Source organism: Monodon monoceros, unplaced genomic scaffold (genome assembly GCF_005190385.1).
Source record: "Monodon monoceros isolate NGI ecotype Baffin Bay Population unplaced genomic scaffold, NGI_Narwhal_1 Super_Scaffold_10, whole genome shotgun sequence".
Taxonomy (NCBI): domain Eukaryota; kingdom Metazoa; phylum Chordata; class Mammalia; order Artiodactyla; family Monodontidae; genus Monodon; species Monodon monoceros.
This window is the reverse complement of record NW_021703766.1, coordinates 30,721,742-30,741,132: the sequence shown is the minus strand read 5'-3', so window position 1 is coordinate 30,741,132 and position 19,391 is coordinate 30,721,742. Positions and strand designations below refer to the sequence as shown.

The following is a 19,391-nucleotide window of genomic DNA, read 5'->3' as shown; positions in this document are numbered from 1 at the left end:
GTTTTCTCAACACAATTTATTGAAGAGACTATCTTTTTCCCATTGTATATTCTTGGCTCCTTTGTTGTAAATTAATTGACCATATATGTGTGAGTTTATTTCTGGGATCTCCATCCTGTTCCATTGATCTATGTGTCTGTTTTATGCCAATAGCATACTGTTTTTGATTACTATAGCTTTGTAATATTGTGATATAGTTTGAAATCAGGAAGTGTGATGCCTCCAGCTTTGTTCTTCTTTCTCAAGATTGCTTTGGTTATTCAGGGTCTTTTGTGTGCAAGTTTGATTTCTTTTTTTCTTTCTTTCTTTCTTTTTTTCCTACACTGCACAGCTTGCTAGATTTCAGTTCCCTGACCAGGGATCAAACCTGCACCCTCAGCAGTGAAAGTGCAGAGTCCTAACCACTGGACCACCAGGGAATTCCCTGTTCATGTATTTTTTAAATGAATAATAGTGAGTATCTGCTATGATATTTAAGGTCCAATGGAAATATTTCAAGTTTAGTAACAGTTTCACTTTAAAAGGTCTGTAGTTACATGCTGGATGTTACATCCTTTGCTCTTGATCAAACTTTTAATGAAACCTTTTAGATGTCAACTTTAAAGTATGCTAGAAGGTGATTTTTTTAGGAGGACATACCAAAGTGTGTGAAGACCACTGTGTTTCATTGTAGAAATGTTTATGTGATGTTTCACAGTTAAGTCATATATTTTAGGGTGATATAAATAATGAAAAGGTAAACTTTATTTTTAGATGACTGCCGTTTATGGTCTTTGACATTCTATTGGACTATCAGATCACAGCCAGAGTAAGGATTTTATGTGCACAAAACCTGAGACTCCAATAAGAACAAGATATATCTTGATTATCATAATCAGTCATTTATTCAATAAATATTTTGGCGAGTCAACTAGATGCCCAGAACCATGTTAGACTCTGAGGTCACAGGATGGAACTAAACAGACACAGTTGCTACTCTCATAGCACTTAACACATAATGAGGACAATAGACATGAAAGATAAACATGTAAATAATTCACTATGACTATAATGTGTCATGAGAACATTTAATAGGGAAATCCGAGAAATTGACATTGAAGGTGGTACTTGACTGATGGAAAGCGATTTTCAATGAGAATACAGAGGCAGGTGGGAGGGAACCTGTAGGCCATGGAGGATGTTGACTTCTAAGATCAGTGAGAAACTATTTAACTAGGGGAAAGAGGTGATCAGATTTGTGTTTTGTTTTGTTTTTTTTTGCAGTACGCGGGCCTCTCACTGTTGTGGCCTCTCTCATTGCAAAGCACAGGCTCCGGACGTGCAGGCTCAGCGGCCATGACTCATGGGCCCAGCCGCTCCGTGGCATGTGGGATCTTCCCGGACCAGGGCACGAACCCGTGTCGCCTGCATCGGCAGGTGGACTCTCAACCACTGCGCCACCAGGGAAGTCCCAGATTTGTGTTTTAAGATGGCCACTCTAACTTCTGGAGGAGAAGGAGATAAGATAAGGGATAGAAATGTTTTGTACCCATAGTCTAGAGATTCAGTTTCAACTCTTTTCTTAGCTATGTCTAAGTCAGTTAATCTCCATCATCAAAAGTGCCTCTTTTTTTTTTTTTTTTTTAAGGACTGTTAATGTCAATTATTAAGTAATTTTAGCTTTTCAAAGTTAAAAAATTTAATCTATTGGTAAGACTAGTGGAAGCATAAAAAATTACCAAGAAAAAATTCAATTATTAAGTGATTTTTTTTTCTTTCATGATAATTGATAGATACATGTCTTACACTTAACAGGTGTTTAATTATTTATTGCTGCGTAACAAACTGTCCTAAAACTTTGTGATTTGAAACAAAATAATTATTGCTTTTGCCCACAGATCTGCAGTTGGGCAGGGATCAGCGGGAAGGTTCATCTCTGCTTCATACAGCATTAGCTGGGACAGCTTGACTGGAAGCTGGAGGATCTGCTTGTAAACGGGCTCATTCAACATGGCTGGGGCTGAGGGCCAGGGGTCTCAGGTCCTATGTGCATGGTTAGAACAGCAAAACTCTCATCCAAACCCCTGCACTGAGATGCCATAACTCTAGCATGGCTTCTAGCAGCATAAGGCTGTGTCCTAGGGTGACTCCAGCCCCTATTATTGATAAAATGCCTGCCTGAGAAACCTCAATGCTTCCAGAATTTAAAGATTGTTCTTGCCAACACCTGAGGAAAGGTCTCAGCCTTCCCTTTCTTATAGCATTTACTAAATAGGGCTTACAATTGTGATACCTTCCTCTGTCCTTTTGAGATGTACAGTTGTCCCTGGTATCTGCAGGGGTTGGTTCCAGGAGCCCTGCAGATACCAATAACTGCTGATGCCCAAGTCTCTTATATAAAATGTCATAGTATTTCCATATAAGCTATGCACATCCTCTTGTAAACTTTAAATCATCTCTAGATTACTTATAATACCTAATAAAATGTAAGTGGGATGTAAATGTAAATGCTAAGTAAATAGTTGCCAGGGTACGTGACAAATTCAAGCTTTGCTTTTTGGAACTTCCTGGAATTGTTGTGTGTATTTTGTTTGTTTGTTTTGTTTTTGTTCTTTTTTTTTTTAAAGGGAAAGTCTTGTTTTCAGTGAGGTGTTTTTTCTTTTCTTTTTCTTTAATTAAATTTACATATTTATTTATTTTTGGCTGTGCTGGGTCTTCACTGGGGCACACAGACTTTCTCTCTAGTTGTGGTGTGCAGGCTCCTCATTGTGGTGGCTTCTCTTGTTGTGGAGCATGGGCTCTAGGCGTGTGGGCTTCAGTAGTTGTGGCACGTGGGCTCAGTAGTTGTGGCTTCTGGGCTCTAGAGCACAGGCTCAGTAGTTGTGGAGCATGGGCTTAGTTGCTCCACGGTAGGTGGGATCTTTCCAGACCAGGGCTCGAACCCATGTCCCCTCATCAGCAGGTGGATTCTTAACCACTGCGCCACCAGGGAAGTCCCTGTTTTTGTTTTTCTTAATATTTTTGATCCACAGTTGGTTGAACCTGCGGATGCACAACCTGTGTATACTGCAGATCAACTGTATATCCTACAAATCAGGAGTGTCTTTCTCAATGACCTGAAAGCCATTCCTTTGATATGTAATCATCAGGAAGTATAGAGTCTCTGACTCCCAGTCTCTGTGGCAGGATACAATCCTAACTTCAACAAATTGATAACTAGCAGGTCCACTTGGCCTAATCACATATATAGTCACCAACCCTCTGTAACTTTTTGCTTGAGCTCTGCTCCCTCCCCATCTCTACTCTTTCCTTTTCCCTTTAAATCCCCAATTATCTCTGCACAATTCAGAATGGAGTCCAGCACTTTCCCCTACTGTCAGGAATGACTGCATAAAATGTTTTCATCCCTTTCACTGATGTCTAGCTTTGTTTATCTTTGACAACAGGCTTCTCTAAGTGACCTGGGCTTCCTCACAGTATGGTGGCTGGGTTCAAAGGATCAATGAAGACAGAAAATGACCCCATAGCAAACCAGAAATGCCTTAGGGCTCCTCGTGCATGAAAACGTTTTATACCATACCCCTTTAAGAAACCAAAGACGACTGGAAACAAAGTGATTCATATAAATTTTAAAAGAGAAAGCAAAATGAAAATAAAAATAAAGGAAATGTAAATTTAAGCCAATTAATTGGGTGACTTAGAGCAGGACAAATATGTCACTTATAGTGAATGTAAATTCACCCTATGGGGAAAAAAAGAATTACTACTTAAAAAAAAAATCCAATAATTATTTGAAAGTCGCAAATAAAATTAAAACATAGGAAAGAACTAGAATTAGGAATGACGCCGAAATTTGAATTTAGGCAGACAGGCCCTTACTATTATCTTTATTTTTTAGATAAGGAAACGCAGGTGATGAGTGTTATTTCTGGGGACACTTTGGACACTAAACCTTCACATGTCAACGTTTCTTGGATGTTTTCTCTTCAGTACAGCCCTGCTAATGGTCTCCCGATGAGGAGGTACTTGAAACGGAGAGAAGTCGCTTTTATTTCCACCCGAGGGAGACGACGCGAGATGATTTTTCTACATATGAGTTTTGATCCCCGTGGGCCCCCGGCCTGGACTACATTTCCCATCAACCCGTGCTCGGAACTACGGGCACCGATGTGTGGTCCAGCGCCGTTGGCCGCGGCGCAGTCGGCAATCAGTCGGCCGACTGGCGGGCGCTTCGCGGTTTGAATGGCTGGGGGCCCAGGCCCTCGGCTCACCTGAGGCCCCGCCGCCCAGGTGTGCGCTATGCCGTCGGGAGGCAACCAATCGCCGCCGCCGCCCCCCCCTCCCCTTCCGGCGGCGGCGGCCTCAGATGAGGAGGAGGAGGAGGATGCTGAGGCGGAGGACGCAGCGCAGTCGGCCCGGTCGCCGGCCCCTCAGACCCAACAGCGGTTCGACGAGCTGTGCAGCCGCCTGAACATGGACGAGGCGGCTCGGGCCGAGGCCTGGGACAGCTACAGGAGCATGAGCGAGAGCTACACGCTGGAGGTGCGCCCGGGGGGAGGAGACCAGCGGCTTTCCGGGCCTAGTGGTCCCGCCCCGCCTCCGGGAATGGGGCCCCTTGTCTCCCCGGCTCGGGCGCCCCGCGGTTGGGGGGTAGGGGGGACCCCCTCCGCCCCTGCCGGCCCCGGCTCTCTGGGTCCCCAGCCTGGAGCAGGGAGGGAATCCTCTTTGCGAACCTTCGTCCTGGAAACCTGGCTTTTGAAAAGCTCTGTAGCGGCCCTGAAAGTGAACTCTGTCTCGCTGCTCTTCCCCCTCCGGTTCCGAAGCGGGAACAGCCCTTGCCCTAAAGTAGCACCGCGAGGCAGAGGTCGTGCTGCGGTCCGATTACAAAAACAAGCACCTTGTTGGCAGGATGAACAGGTGTAGTTGTCAAGACCATACACAGAAGGGGGTGGGGTGGGGCGGGGGCTTGCCTGCATTAGCTCTGAAATTAACCCGATGTTAGCGCCTGCGTTTCTGGGCTTCTTCTTCAGTTCTTTTTGAACTGTACTAAATTGCCTTTGTCCAGGCCATTGCCTCCGTTTGAGTAAAAGCGTTACGTTTCGAGCTGTGTTTATGTATGTGTGAACAAAGACGAATTTTTCCCCTGCGCAAATTAAACGGGCTTTCTGCCCGCCTGGATAAAGACACGCATTTGTCTCTAGGAAGTCAGGACTGCGACGACCTTGAGGACCTATTGGTCACTCCAGACATTGCCCAGGACTCTTATAGTCGCTGCGATCTAGGCATGTTTTGTCCCTTTCTTCCGACGGGGCTTGCAGCGGAGAAAATGGCCATTCTAGCCAGTGAGGCTCAACCCTGTAGGCACCTCCCCTTTATGGGCCAATGGGAAGTGACACGGAAGTCTGCATTGTTTATCCGCTGTTTGCCTGTGTGAGTGGTATTTAAACTGCAGGCCATACGATTTTAAGTTGTTGAATAGTTTGTGGAAAGAGTAGGGCAAATAGGCTCAGAATGGGAAGGCCTAACCGAGGTGTTATTTAACTATAAGAGGGTGTTTTTGCCTGTGTGGCACTCACTAAGGTTATTATTTTTTTATTCTTGCATTAATAGAATTTTAATTCAGTTCCTTATTCCCATTTTTACATCTGCAGCGGGGCGGGGTTGGGGGGGAAGCTAGTAATATACTGGCTTTGGAACCTGACAGACCTAGGTGACTTTGGGCAATTTACTTACCCATTCCAAACTCAATTTTACGGTATGTTACTTTGAGATATTTGTACCTACCTTACAAAGCTGTTCTGATGGTTAAATAAGGTAACGTGGAGTTTCTGGAGCATGAAGCACTCATATGGATAGCGCTTTGGAGTTTACAGAGCTCTTTCACGTGCTTTGGTGATCTGGCTGAATAGGCCATGTTCTTGTTTCTTTCCTAGTGGTTCCTGTAGGCAGACAAAGAGAAGGACTCTTTTTTGGTGATGGGCATAAGTGCCTCCAAATAAGCTCTTATTTTACCCTCAGGATAACCCTGTAAATTCGATAGAAAAAGCATTATTTCAACTCACAGCGGTTAAGTTGTGTGAAGCCCAGGGTTATATAAGCAAGTGACAAATAATAGATGGTTAGTAAATTATTTTTAAAAATAACTGTTTGATTTCTCAGTTTTTTAAAGACTTCGATCTCAGATTCTTAGCTCAGTTTACCCAATAAGTGAATGATATTCATTCATTTCCCAAATATTTTTTGATCACCTGTTCATGGCCAGACACTGTTACGTAGGTGCTGGGGATAGAGCAAGGCACAAAACATAAAATCCCTGCCCTTGTGGAACTAGTAGTCAGGTATGCTGTAAAATAATGTCGGGTGTCAGTCTCGTGGAAGTGTACCCTGGAAAATAAAGTTCGTATGATATTTAATATAGAATAGTGGTTATAGAATTTTATCTTTTGATTTCTTTTATTTTCTCAATTCTCACGGTCCTCAGGTAAGAAAATTGAGCCTCTACAATTGTTAAGTAATTTGCCCAAGGTGATCTACTCCCATGCTGGGACTTCCACGGTGTATGTCCTGAGAGAGAGCACCAGGTGGAATCTGTATTGCCTTTTATGATCTTGAAAGTTACATAGCATCACTTTCACCTGTGGTACTGGTTGAGACAGTTCAAAGTGAGAGAACACAGACTTCAACCTCTCCGTGGAAGAATGTCAGTGTCACATTATACGAAGAGCATTTGGGACAGGGACATCATTGAAAATGCAATTTCCCACAAACATATAAATAACACTTTGAATTTAAACGAGTTTTTCATACTGAAATATATATGGTTCATTAGCTAAAAATCAATTTTCTTTTATTTTACAGGGAAATGATCTTCATTGGTTAGCATGTGCCTTATATGTGGCTTGCAGAAAATCTGTGCCAACTGTAAGCAAAGGGACAGTTGAAGGAAACTATGTATCTTTAACTAGAATCCTGAGATGTTCAGAGCAGAGGTAACTATGTCAGAGTTTGTAGAGTGTGACTAATATAAAAGCATAGTGACAGTAGGAATTTCTCTTTATCATTTTCTAAGCATTTGTACCTATGGAGTGCTAAATTTAGAAGTTAGGTCATGGCTTTTCTTTACCACATCTAAGTTAGTGTCCATTATATTTTATTTCTTTGGTGAAAAATAATTAAATTTTAACGTATTTGGTACCTGTATGAAGCATTTACTATTAGGTTATCATTACATTTAATTACATTAAGATAATCAATTACATTTTCATTCCTACTAGGTTAATATTACACAATGACTTATCATTGTGTAATATTGGGAGAACTCTAAGTAAAGATACTCTAAATTGAAAAAGTAAATATTATATGGTATTAAACTGAGAACTACATGTACTGGACTTGTATCTAAAGAGGAAGCAGAAATTGCTTTTTCTATCTGTTGTGTAATTGAATTGATTACATTTATTATTTGTGCCATTTGGGTTAATTTTCTCTTGGCTTATTAAAGATTGGTGGAAAAAGGATGTTTGGCATTTTGGAGGAAGTGCCACTGTCAAAATTTATGGACCTAGTGGTTTAAAAAAAAATCACTTACTATTAAAATAACAAGAAATGTAATCTTTTAGCTGAAGTCTATTTATTAACCTTGAACTCCATCCTGAGGTATATTTAGACCTAAGAACAAGAGGCAGTGTGTAAAGAGTTGAACACCTGGGCTGTAAACCTGCAGAAGTGGGCTTAAATAAGGTGCAAAGTATAATCATTACAAAGAAGAAAAGTGGAGTCAGACTCATCCAGTTAAATGACAGACAAGGGACTTTAGAAGCAAAGGTCAAATTATGGAATCATCATTATAAACTCTAGTAAACTAAGCTTACCTAATATTTTAATGCAAGTAATATCTCAGACTTCAGTTTTATTTCCAATTCGAAAGCTCAATTTTTATTTTTAAATTTTTACCTATGGGTTCAGATTATTTACTTCTCTGCAGCAATGGACTAAATGAATTAAAAAGAAAGAGCAGATTGGGAGAAGATATTTACAGTGTAACAAAAGATTAGTATCCAGAATTACATAAAGGACTACTAACAAATAGTTAAATAATTGACAAATAGCTACTAAGAAATGGGAAAAGTATATGATTTCACAAAGGCCTAAACTCACATAGCTAATACATGTAGGCAAAGATGTTCAGTCTCACAAGTAATCAAGGAAGTTCGAAGTAAAAATAAGGTAATATTTCATTCTCATCAGATTGGGGAAATTTGGAGTCTCATGACACCAAGTTTGGTCATTATGTAGGGAAATAGGAACTCTGTATTGCTGGTGTACATTGGAGAGAGTATAAATTGGCACAATCACTCTAGTGGGAAATTTGGCAGTATCTAGTAAAGTTGAAGATGCATATTCTCTGACTCAGCAATTCTGCTTCTCAGGGTAGTTCTTAAAGAAACTTCAGCATACAAGTACAGAAATGTGTTCATTACAGCATTTTTGTTATAGTGAAAAATTAGAAACCTCAATTTCCATTGGTTGGGGAATGAACGCAAAACATGGTAGTTCATATGAAGGAATATTTTTAGCAATTAAAAATTAGATCTACACGTAGCAACATTAATCTCATAAACATATTGAATGAAAAAACAAGTTGTAGAATGCTACTTACAGTATGATACCATTTATATAAAATTTTAAAACCACACATACAAAAGATACTACTAAACTGTTTATGGGTACATATATAATCACATAGTAAGTGTAAAAACTCGGATGGGAAGACTCAGACTATACAGTGGAGCTTATCTTTGGGGAAGAAGAGTCCAAAGGGAACTGGCTGTTTCTGTAGAATCTGAAGCAAACATGGCAAAATGTATTTGATATGTTTATATTTGTTAAATCTGGCAATTGTTACATGAATGTTGGTTATGTTCTCTGGTTAACTACTTATTTTCCACTTCTTTTGTATTGATATGTATTTCATACTTTTTTTAAACTTTTAGGTAATCTCAGGAAAAGAGATTAGGGAAATTAGATTTGGAAGATGAGAGAAATAAACCAATCTGTGAGATTAGCCAGAGAGGCATGAGTTGTGATTTTATATCACTGTCTAAAAGTAATATAATTTAATGAGTTAATTTCAATTTACTTTTAATTATCTAATTTGTATATTTTACCCTGTGTTAATTACACAAAAAAAATCTCATTTTTTATTTTTAATATCAGCTTAATTGAATTTTTTCACAAGATGAAGAAATGGGAAGACATGGCAAACCTACCCGCACAGTTCAGAGAACGGACTGAGAGATTAGAAAGAAACTTCACTGTTTCTGCTGTAATCTTTAAGAAATATGAACCCATTTTTCAGGACATTTTTAAATATCCTCAAGAGGAGCAGCCTCGTCAACAAAGAGGAAGAAAACAGCGGTATGTTTCTATATTTGTTAAGCAGGAATACACATTTGTCTGTACTACAGTTTTGATCCCTTAGTTTGTGTCCCTCAGTTTATTTTGCTGGTCTTAAGAAACAAATGTGATTTCATAAGTAATCTTTTTTTCCAATAATAATTTCTTGCTTTTCATTGTATGTTAGCTCTGAAGAGTTTGGCTTCTTTCACATTGCAAAATGTGTGGAATCTCTGTTTCTATAAACTTTCCCTGTTCATTTAAGCAACCAAAAATGCAAAAATCAGACCTTAGATACTCTCACCAGTTAGCAATCTTGGGTATAGAATTTGACTACTTAATGTTCTATTATCGACGATATTGACTATTTCTATTATTTTCTACATATTATAATACATATAGACTATTTCTTTATTTGACTTTTATGTCAAACTGAACAGTGAAAAAATCCCCCTGAAAAGGCTTCTCTATGTATTTTGATGTTTACAACCAGTGAAAAGTAGAGAAACTGGATTGGGGGAAGAATGGTGGAACTGAAGACTGAAACTATTATGAAATTCTGCTGACTATGTCTGCAAATCTGTAAACTTATTCTGGCTCGATGTTTTCCATCTTTCCTAGTAGATAAGGGCAATTATGGGATACAAATTCTCTAATTTTATCACGAAAGTTTTTTTCATAAAGTAGAAATGAAAATTTGTTCTTAAAATAGAACTAGAAAAATGTTGACAAGAAAAGTAGGGGAAAAGAAGTTATTGTAATTGAATGAATAATGTTTGCTTCTCTTTCAATATAAAAATGTTCCCAAACTGTGAAGGATGTTTACAGTAAGTGAGCAGCTTTAAAAAATAAAACAATGTTCATTTTTATATACTTGACCCCACTGATACAGAAGCAGCTGGTCTAGTTTGCTTGCAGTTTTAGGGAATTGTCTATTTATAATTAAGTATTCTAAAGTTTGGATAGAAGCTTGTTTCTGAGTCTTAGTGAGGCTGATATGATCATTTATAGAAAGATATAGAATATCTTCTTTCTTTGAAGTGTTGTAAAAATGATTTCAGATTGTATTTGCTTTGATATTTATTAGGGTGTATGGACTACTTAATTCTAATTCAGAAAATTCTAATAAGTTTATCTAAAAATTTACATCTATATCACCCTGTATACTTTTTATTAGTACTTTTGGCTAATATTAGTAATAGTAATGTATACCATTTACTGAGTATTTATTATGGGGCAGGGACTCTTCTAAGACTTAAGCATGTATTACTTCAGTTAATCATTACGATGGCTTTATGAGGTTGATACTGTTGTTACAGGTGGGGGGGAAACAAGCCTTTGAGAGGTTAAGTAATTTGGCCAAGGTCACACAGTAAGTGTGGAGCTCTTATTGAAACTTAAGTAGTCTGCCTGCAGAACCCGTGTATTTCACCACGACTCAGTACTGCATCTCACACACTGGTCTTTGAAAATTTCTCACTGAGTATTTATTGAGAGCTTACTGTATGTAGGATACAAATGTTAAAAAAACAAACAAACAAAAAACAAAACCCAGAGTCACTGTCTTTTGAGAGCTTACAGTAAGTATAGTCAGGGAGAGGCATGTATAAGTGCAAAAGATAATAGAAATGTAGGACTTTTGAGGCAAAAATAAGCCACTCTGTATAAGACAGTTAGGTAAGGTTCCATGGAGTAAGCAGAAATAGGACTGGAAGGATGGGTAGGATTTTGATAGGTGAATTTGGAGATACAGGTAGCCTTCTATGCAGAGGATGAAGAATGAAGACACCAAAGCAGCAAAGTAGGAGGAAATTTGGCTGAGTAGGTTAAGTTTGTTCTAGAGTTCTAGAGCCAGTTTTTGGAGTGGCTTGAGTGTTGTTTTTTTCTTCCAGTTTTATTGTGGTATAATTAACATGCAGCACTATATAAATTTAAGGTGTACAGCATAATGATCTGACTTACATACATCATGAAATGATGACCACAGTAAGTTTAGTGAACAGCCATCATCTCACTTAGAAATACAAAACTAAATAGAAAAAAAATGTTTCTTTGTGATCACAACTCTTAAGATTTATTCTCTTAACTTTCATATATAACATACAGCAGTGTTAATTATATTTATGTTGTACATTACATCGCTAGGACTTATTTATCTTATAACTGTAAGTTAGAATGGCTTCTAAAATGTTTGACTTTTATCTTGCTAGGTATCAAAACTAGGTAGTTTATCACATGCCTATGGTGGGGAGCCTACTTTTTAAAGCAGGGCAATGACGTTTAATCCTTGCCATCGACTGGTGAATTAAATACAGTATTATACCCAAGTAGAATGATCTTTTAGCAGATGGAGAGACTAAGGCACATGGAGAGCAAGTGTACTTAGCTAATGACAGTGCGGGAACTAAACCCCAGTCTTCAGATTCTTCTCTTCAAAGCACCTTGGTAGAATAAAGCTATTGGGATATGGAGCCAACAGATGTCTTACCTAAACATTGGCAGAGGATTTGGTAGAAAAGCCAAGTTTAAAACAGGTCTGAAACTCCCTGTAGCAGACATCTTAGCAAATATAACAGGCACACTTTTATTTTCCCCCTTCCTCCTCCCTGCAACAGGTACTCCTAATGATAGAAATATAAGGAATTATGGGGAGCCCCGAATTTACATGAAAAAGTCCTTTTGTGGGACTTCCCTGGCGGTCCATTGGTTAAGACTCCGAGCTCCCACTGCAGGGGGCACGGGTGCGGTCCCTGGTCGGGGTAAGATCCCGCATGCCATGCAGCACAGCCAAAAAAAAAAAAAAAAAAAAAAAATCCATTTGTGACTCGATATATAATCTGGAATGTCTTTAGGGAGGGAGGGTTTACATTTCATCAACTATGGTGGAGGGGAAAAAAAGTTGGAGGAATATCTGCCTGCATACATGGGTCTTAAAGCAGCATTAGCCTTGCTGATGTCATCAGAAGGACTATTGTTACTCGTTTTATTTTCTACCTTACTTATCTTGACCTGCAAAAGCTTTTACACTTCTTCAGAATTTTCTTCTAAGATGAGTGCTTTCCCTCGCTCCCAGCTATTCCCTTACCAGTATTTGGTTGGAGCAGAACTTCTTGCACATTTTCCATGTGAAATGAATCTGCTGTCACTCCCTCTAACTGTGGGTTTTGTTTCTCACCTAGTTTACAGTCATTTGTCATGTCTTTTTCTGATTCTTCTGTTATCTCATGACTTTTTTCTCCCCCAAAGGCGACAGCCCTGTACCGTGTCTGAAGTTTTCCATTTTTGTTGGGTGCTTTTTATATATGCAAAAGGTAAGGAAAGAGTGATATTTATTTAAATATTAGTTTATTTAGAAGTTCAGGTACTACTATTGTCAACCTATAATGTGTATCAGGAAAAGATTCTCACTGAAAAATTTCTCAAGGATTTTAGTCCCAGGTTCTTTTTTAAGTATTGCCTTTTCATAAGAGTCTTGAAATTCTTTACAGTATCCCAAACTTCCTTCATTAAATGGAAAATCCTTCGTTTTGTTCTTACACAGCATTTTTTCCAAAGCACATTATCTCTGAATTATGGACTGAAACACATTAGTGTGTCTGTGCTTATATCTTGGGCTGTATTTTTCACGAGACATGTCTTATTTAATTGAGTGGGACTGATCGTTCTCAGAGTAGTTCAGATTACTTTTTACATCTTGTTCAGGTAAATATGCTTGATCAAATACCTTTAGATACAACTTATTTTCTCTACCTCCTCTTCTCACTTAACCTGTCCAAGGTCTGCATTCAGTGAAATACATTTTTATTCTTATTATTGTCCTCTCTGTATTTTTTTAAATCAGGAATGAATTGACTATCACTAAGTTTATTGAAATGAAATATAAAATATGTGTAAAATTTATGCAGCTTATTCCTAGGCATGGTGTCTTTTTTTTTTTTTTTAATTGAGGTATAGTTGTTTTACAATGTTGTGTTAGTTTCTACTGTACAGCGAAGTGGAGTTCCCTGTGCTATACAGCAGGTTCTTACCTCTCTGTATTTCTATGTAGAAATGATTCTTACTAATATATAGAAGAGCAGAAAGTACATTTACACAGCTTTTTCTATAGATTATATAGAATGCCTTTGCCATTAAGATATCCCAATAAAATGCAAGGTTAAAATCAAAGAATTATTAGAGCTGGCAGGTGTTTCATAAATATAAGAGGTTCTCATTGTTAGATCAATTTGTCCAACTTATTTAAAGAGTCAGTAACTGAGGCCCAGAAACTAGCTGCTAGAAACAGAGCTAGGATTTGAATCCACATCTCCTAGCTCTTGGTTTCATGCCGCATGTGTAGGCCCTCTAGCAGGGATGTGTCACTCCCTTGGTGTCAGTTCAATTTGTCTGATTGTAGCTGGTCCTTTCTAGCTAGTTAGGTTAGAACTTATCCTTCCTTCCCTGAGTTGCATGCTTTATTGAAAAGAAAAATCTTTCTTTTGTCAAAAATAAGCTCTTGGTTATTTTTGCTTTCCATCACACTGGATGTTTCTTTAGCAGAGATGAAGGTGGTGTGATCAGTGGCATGAAATTTAGAAAGACTTAAGAGCATATAAACTGTTTTCATGATGGTTGGAACATTTGCTACCACTTGGCTTACTGTGGCTGGTGTTATGATATTAGTCTTGACAGTAGATTGTGGGCAGGTATATCTGACTTCTAGGATTTATATCTGTTTTATGTCTTATGACATATGTATACTTGGAGGTAAGTATTTGGTACTATATAAATTATTGGAAGAGAAGTGTATTGTCTTTATTTAGGTTTTGGTCTCACTTGATCAACTGGGGTGGCATAGCTTTTGTCTCTACAGTTAACTCAGTGTTTGAGTTTTACCTTACTGTTATTAATTCCGATATAATTATTTGGTCTAAAGAGCCTTTGTCTACCCACGATCCAGCACTATGATCGTTTATGATTCACTAGGATCTTTTCCAATAGAGTAGTTTAGTTGGTTTTATTCAGTTCTTGATTTAGTTATTTGGGGGACGGTGTACTCTTATAGACACCTTTTTCATGACTTTGTCTGCAACAGTGGGCATCCCAGATTATCTCATTCCTGATAAACAAGCTAACTTTTGCCTGTTATCTTTGTTGACTTCCAATGGCAAGTACACACCAGTGACAAGTTTGGGCTTGTTGTCATGAAGGGCTTTGTGGACTGAAGACTGTTAGGTGCCACTTCCTGTTTTACATGTTATCCCAAGTCTTCAGTCAGATTATCTTTGTTGATTGAAAGATAAAATATCTCACGAAGTGAGATTTATTTCTAAAGTCAGGATTTGAAATGTAGAGTATGTCATGATGGGAGAGTCGTGGAGTTTAGGTTCTGATCTTTAGGGGCATTTCAGATTTTTGTTAGAAGTCACTGTGCTGCCAGTTATTTCCTTCCATGGCAGGTACAACACCAGCGACAAGTTTAGGCTTGTCAGTGTGTAGGGCTTTGTAGCTTGAAACTGGTAGGTACCACTTCCCGTTTTACATCTGAGGAATTGAGTATATTTTAATATTAAGCATCTTTTTTGTGAAACCATGCAAGTTAGTTTGGTTATATCAATGCAAAGTTTAGCCTATTAATTATCATTTGTCTTTTTGGCAGCAGAAAACTATTTTTTCTCTTTAATCCATTTAAATTGATTTGTTGAAATATTTCCATCTATTAAAAAAAAAAAAAAGAATTGCTTATCCTGCTACGCTGAGGTAAGTGATAACTTTCTTTAGAGGAAAGGAGAGAAAACAGCCTGAAACAGAGTAGTGTGAGTGTGTGTGTGTATGCATTTGGGTAGTCATTTAGTGTGAAAATGTCAAGGTTTAGAAATAATTCTTCAGATGTATGTTAGCTATTTAAGTTGAATTCATCTGATGTTATAAGAGTGTAAAATCAATATGAAGCATATATATGCAGTGTTTAATGCTTAAAGATACAAAAAAATCTAGAAATATTCCTTAATTTCTAAGAATAATAGAACTGTTTTCACTGCCTATAAAAACTGTTTTCAATGTTAGAGTTAAACCAGAACTACAGAAATGACATGTTTCTTTAGGTTTAGGTTTTGGTTTATTTTTTTGTTACCAAGCATCAACAATTATTCTTGAGATACTAGCTCTAGAACTGAAATATCTTTTATTGTGGTCCTGTTGCGTTAATTTATATGAGCTTGTATTACTACATCAAAAAGTATTTAAAATATTACCGTTAGGAGTCTGATTATAGTTTCTGGTCTTTTTAAAATACATACATGAAAAAATAATTATATTAATCATTTTTTCAGCTTTTCCCATCTAAGCATTTCTACCAGTTTTCTTGACAGAAAAATATTTTCATACCAAACAGTTTCTTACAGCTTGAGATAATTTATGAAGTTGTTTGTGTTCAGAATTTTCAAAAGAAAAACCAAGTATGATAAAATTTTGATCAGCTATTAGGCATTTAATAAATGCTTATTTAATGAATATTAATGAATGGCATTTATAGTAAAGTTTTGGTTTTTCTTAAACTCTTTTTTTAAAAATACTTATTTTTAAAATTTCTTTATTTGGTTGTGCCAGGTCTTAGTTGCGGCCGGCGGGCTTCTTAGTCTTGCTCTTATCTATCTAGTTTAATAAATTTCTAAGAGTTTAATATTTCAAACTGTAAATTTGCCAAAACACTTTCTGTAGCTCTTGAGTCAGCTTTGTACACTGTTGTATAATGTCATTTTAACTAAAGGAAGAAATTATTTTAAAAATATTGTGAAGTTGATGCAAATTTAACTCTATAATTGTTTATAATCCTGTAGGTAATTTCCCCATGATTAGTGATGATCTGGTTAATTCTTATCATCTTCTGCTGTGTGCTTTGGACTTAGTTTATGGAAATGCCCTTCAATGTTCCAATCGTAAAGAACTTGTGAACCCTAATTTTAAAGGTAAGTTTGTAAATCAAAGACTGTCAGACAACTCACATTTCTACATTATGTTTACTGTTGGGAGTTGTACACATACTATGGCTTTCCTAGCATCAGAGAACATAAATGCTTTTCAAAGCTTCATCACCAGAGTACTTACACCTAGGAGTTGAGCTCTCTGTAAAAATATTTATGGAAAAAGAAATTGCAAATATCACAAAGTTTAAAGTCTTAGATGGCAACTTTAGAAGTTTCTGAAATATATATTCAACAAGAAGAAGGAATTTAAAAACCTGGAGTAGCAAAGATGACATTAGAGCTGACGGTGGTTTTCTACATTGGCAAGTTTCATGGCTGACACACAGGAGGAGGTCAAAGCAGATTTATTGAAAGAATCTCCATTTCAGATCTTTTCTATAGAAGAGGAGTAGCTATGGTTCTAAAATAAGTAAAATGAATTTTCAACTCTAAACTAAAAGGTGTTTAGAAATGATAGTTATTTTGGCAATCCATTTAGTAGGCTTTAAGGTATATAATTTCTATGAATGATATACAGTAAGAGACCAATTATGTATAAAGCAAATATTAAAAATTATTTATTGGGCTTCCCTGGTGGCGCAGTGGTTAGGAGTCCGCCTGCCGATGCAGGGAACGCGGGTTCGTGCCCCGGTCCGGGAGGATCCCGCGTGCCGTGGAGCAGCTGGGCCCGTGACCCATGGCCACTGAGCCTGCGCGTCCGGAGCCTGTATTCCGCAGCGGAAGGGGCCACAGCAGTGAGAGGCCCGCGTACCGCAGAAAAAAAAAAAAAGTATTTATTGAGCTATTATATAATGCTGCTGCTATTTGAATAATACCTTGGTAGGATTCTGAGTGATTGTCAGTTGTGGGGTGGTTACAATTAGAATTTCAGCTTGTCTGAATCTCAAGGTAGATTTTTAAAGTTAGTGGAGTTAATTACTTCAGTTGCTTCTGGTTTGGTAAGTTTAATGTTCTCTGTCCTTTCTTTTATTTCCTTCCTAAGTCCCTTTTATGTTTCTATATAGCTGCTTCCCTTCATTTTATTCCCTCTTCTTTATTTCTCTTGCATTGAGTCTAGAACAAGGGCTGTAAATTAATATGATAAATACATATAATATAATTAAATCAAAGTATATAAAGAGTGTGTACTTTGAACAGTAATTTTTTTCAAAGTGCTATTTTTTATTTGAATGTAACGCTTATTGGCAAAATTTTATTTTTCTGGTTTTTAGATCTTATAGCAATATACTAAATTATTTTTTTAGTTTTTCTTTTTTAACCATCTCCAGGTAAATAACTGAATAACCGAAATCTTTTGAGCAGTGATATGCTTTACCTCTATTTGCTATTTTTGAATTATATTTAAATAGAGTCAAATTAGGCCCTTACACTATTTCCTGTACACTCATATGCTAACTCAAGTGCTGATTAGACTCTCTATTATTTATATTTTAGTTTATTACAGTTTGGTTTATGGAATGCTACCTGCTATCTCTATGATTTTACCCATCACAGGTCTATCTGAAGATTTTCACGCTAAGGATTCTAAACCTTCTTCCGACCCACCTTGTGTCATTGAGAAACTCTGTTCCTTACATGACGGCCTAGTTTTGGAAGCAAAGGGAATAAAGGAACATTTCTGGAAACCTTATATTAGGAAACTTTATGAAAAAAAGGTTTGTAAGTAGTAAAGAAGTAATTTGAAAATATCTTCTGGGCAAAGACTTGATTTAATACGATGACTTAAGGATCTTTTCTTTCATCATAGCTCCTTAAGGGAAAAGAAGAAAATCTTACTGGTTTTTTAGAACCTGGGAATTTTGGAGAGAGTTTGTGAGTACTTCTGTTATAAACGTACTTTAATGTTTTAAATTATGTACCTAGGAAACCTCAGAGTTTCATGTTTTTTTTTTTTTTTTTTAATTTATTTAATTTATTTATTTTGGCTGCGTTGGGTCTTCATTGCTGTGTGCGGTTGTGCCGAGCAGGGGATGCTCTTCATTGTGGTGTGCAGGCTTCCCATTGTGGTGGCTTCTCTTGTTGCGGAGCATGGGCTCTAGGCGCGCAGGCCTCAGCAGCCGTGGCTTACGGGCTCCAGAGCTCAGGCTCAGTAGTTTTGGTGCACGGGCTTAGTTGCTCCGTGGCATGTGGGATCCTCCCGGACCAGGGCTCGAACCTGTGTCCCCTGCATTGGCAGGCGGATTCTTAACAACTGTGCCACCAAGGAAGCCCGAGTTTCATGTTTTTATTGTTTGTATCCTGGAAATTTAGAATATGTCTTGTGGCAGAATATAGGGATGCAATAAAAAATTCTGTCAACTGTTACTCGAAGCACACGTTTTAGATTTATTGAAAACTGTATGGCCGTTCTTTAAAGCTTTAATAGTTAAGCTTTTGGATCATGATTTTTGAAATAAAGAAATTCTTTTGGAACTACACAGGGGAAGAATGATGATGTGGAAGTACTTAGGTCTTCAAACTTGCCTGGAGCAGCTAAGAAAGATAGTTAGGCTTCTCACCTGTACCTACCAGGCAGCTTGGTACAGGATACCCATCCTGAAATACTGTCACCAAAATATACTTACTGTACAATGCATGAGCATAATGGAGCAGGCTTGCATTTTATACTCCTCAGTTTTTATAATTAACAGTGATCCCACTAAAACTTAACTTTTACAAAATTATTAGAATTTTTAGTAAATGAAAAAAATGAAACAAGTAGCCTAAAACAACTGAAATGGCAGTTCTGTGAGTACACATTTTGCCTATTTTTTTTCCCCTATAGTAAAGCCATCAATAAGGCCTATGAGGAGTATGTTTTATCTGTTGGGAATTTAGATGAGCGGATCTTTCTTGGAGAGGATGCTGAAGAGGAAATTGGGACCCTCTCAAGGTGTTTGAATACTGGTTCAGGAACAGAGACTGCTGAAAGGGTGCAGATGAAAAGCATCTTGCAGCAGCACTTTGACAAGGTGAGTTGAGCCATGCCAGAAGAGTGGAAATACAGGAGCAGACATGCCAGAGGTTCTATTTTATTTTGGTAATTGTGTGTGTAGATGCGTTTTACTTGCT

The 19,391-nt window shown here is 37.6% G+C and overlaps 1 protein-coding gene across 3 annotated transcripts in view; it reads left to right on the top strand.

Annotated features, from left to right (window-relative positions):
- The first annotated feature begins 4,123 nt into the window (after positions 1–4,123).
- The window catches only part of RBL2 (RB transcriptional corepressor like 2), a 52,172-nt gene continuing 36,904 nt past the window's right edge, over positions 4,124–19,391 (top strand). Inside the window, exons 1-8 of one of the 3 annotated variants that reach the window (XM_029243188.1) lie at positions 4,124–4,521; positions 6,838–6,968; positions 9,196–9,396; positions 12,622–12,686; positions 16,194–16,322; positions 17,835–17,995; positions 18,088–18,152; positions 19,105–19,291. In XM_029243188.1, coding sequence (XP_029099021.1) covers positions 4,279–4,521; positions 6,838–6,968; positions 9,196–9,396; positions 12,622–12,686; positions 16,194–16,322; positions 17,835–17,995; positions 18,088–18,152; positions 19,105–19,291 — 1,182 coding nt within the window. In that variant the 5' untranslated portion in view covers positions 4,124–4,278. Of the gene's footprint in view, positions 4,522–6,837; positions 6,969–9,195; positions 9,397–12,621; positions 12,687–16,193; positions 16,323–17,834; positions 17,996–18,087; positions 18,153–19,104; positions 19,292–19,391 lie in introns of those variants that run through there. The other 2 variants (XM_029243197.1, XM_029243206.1) reach the window with 2 other exon arrangements.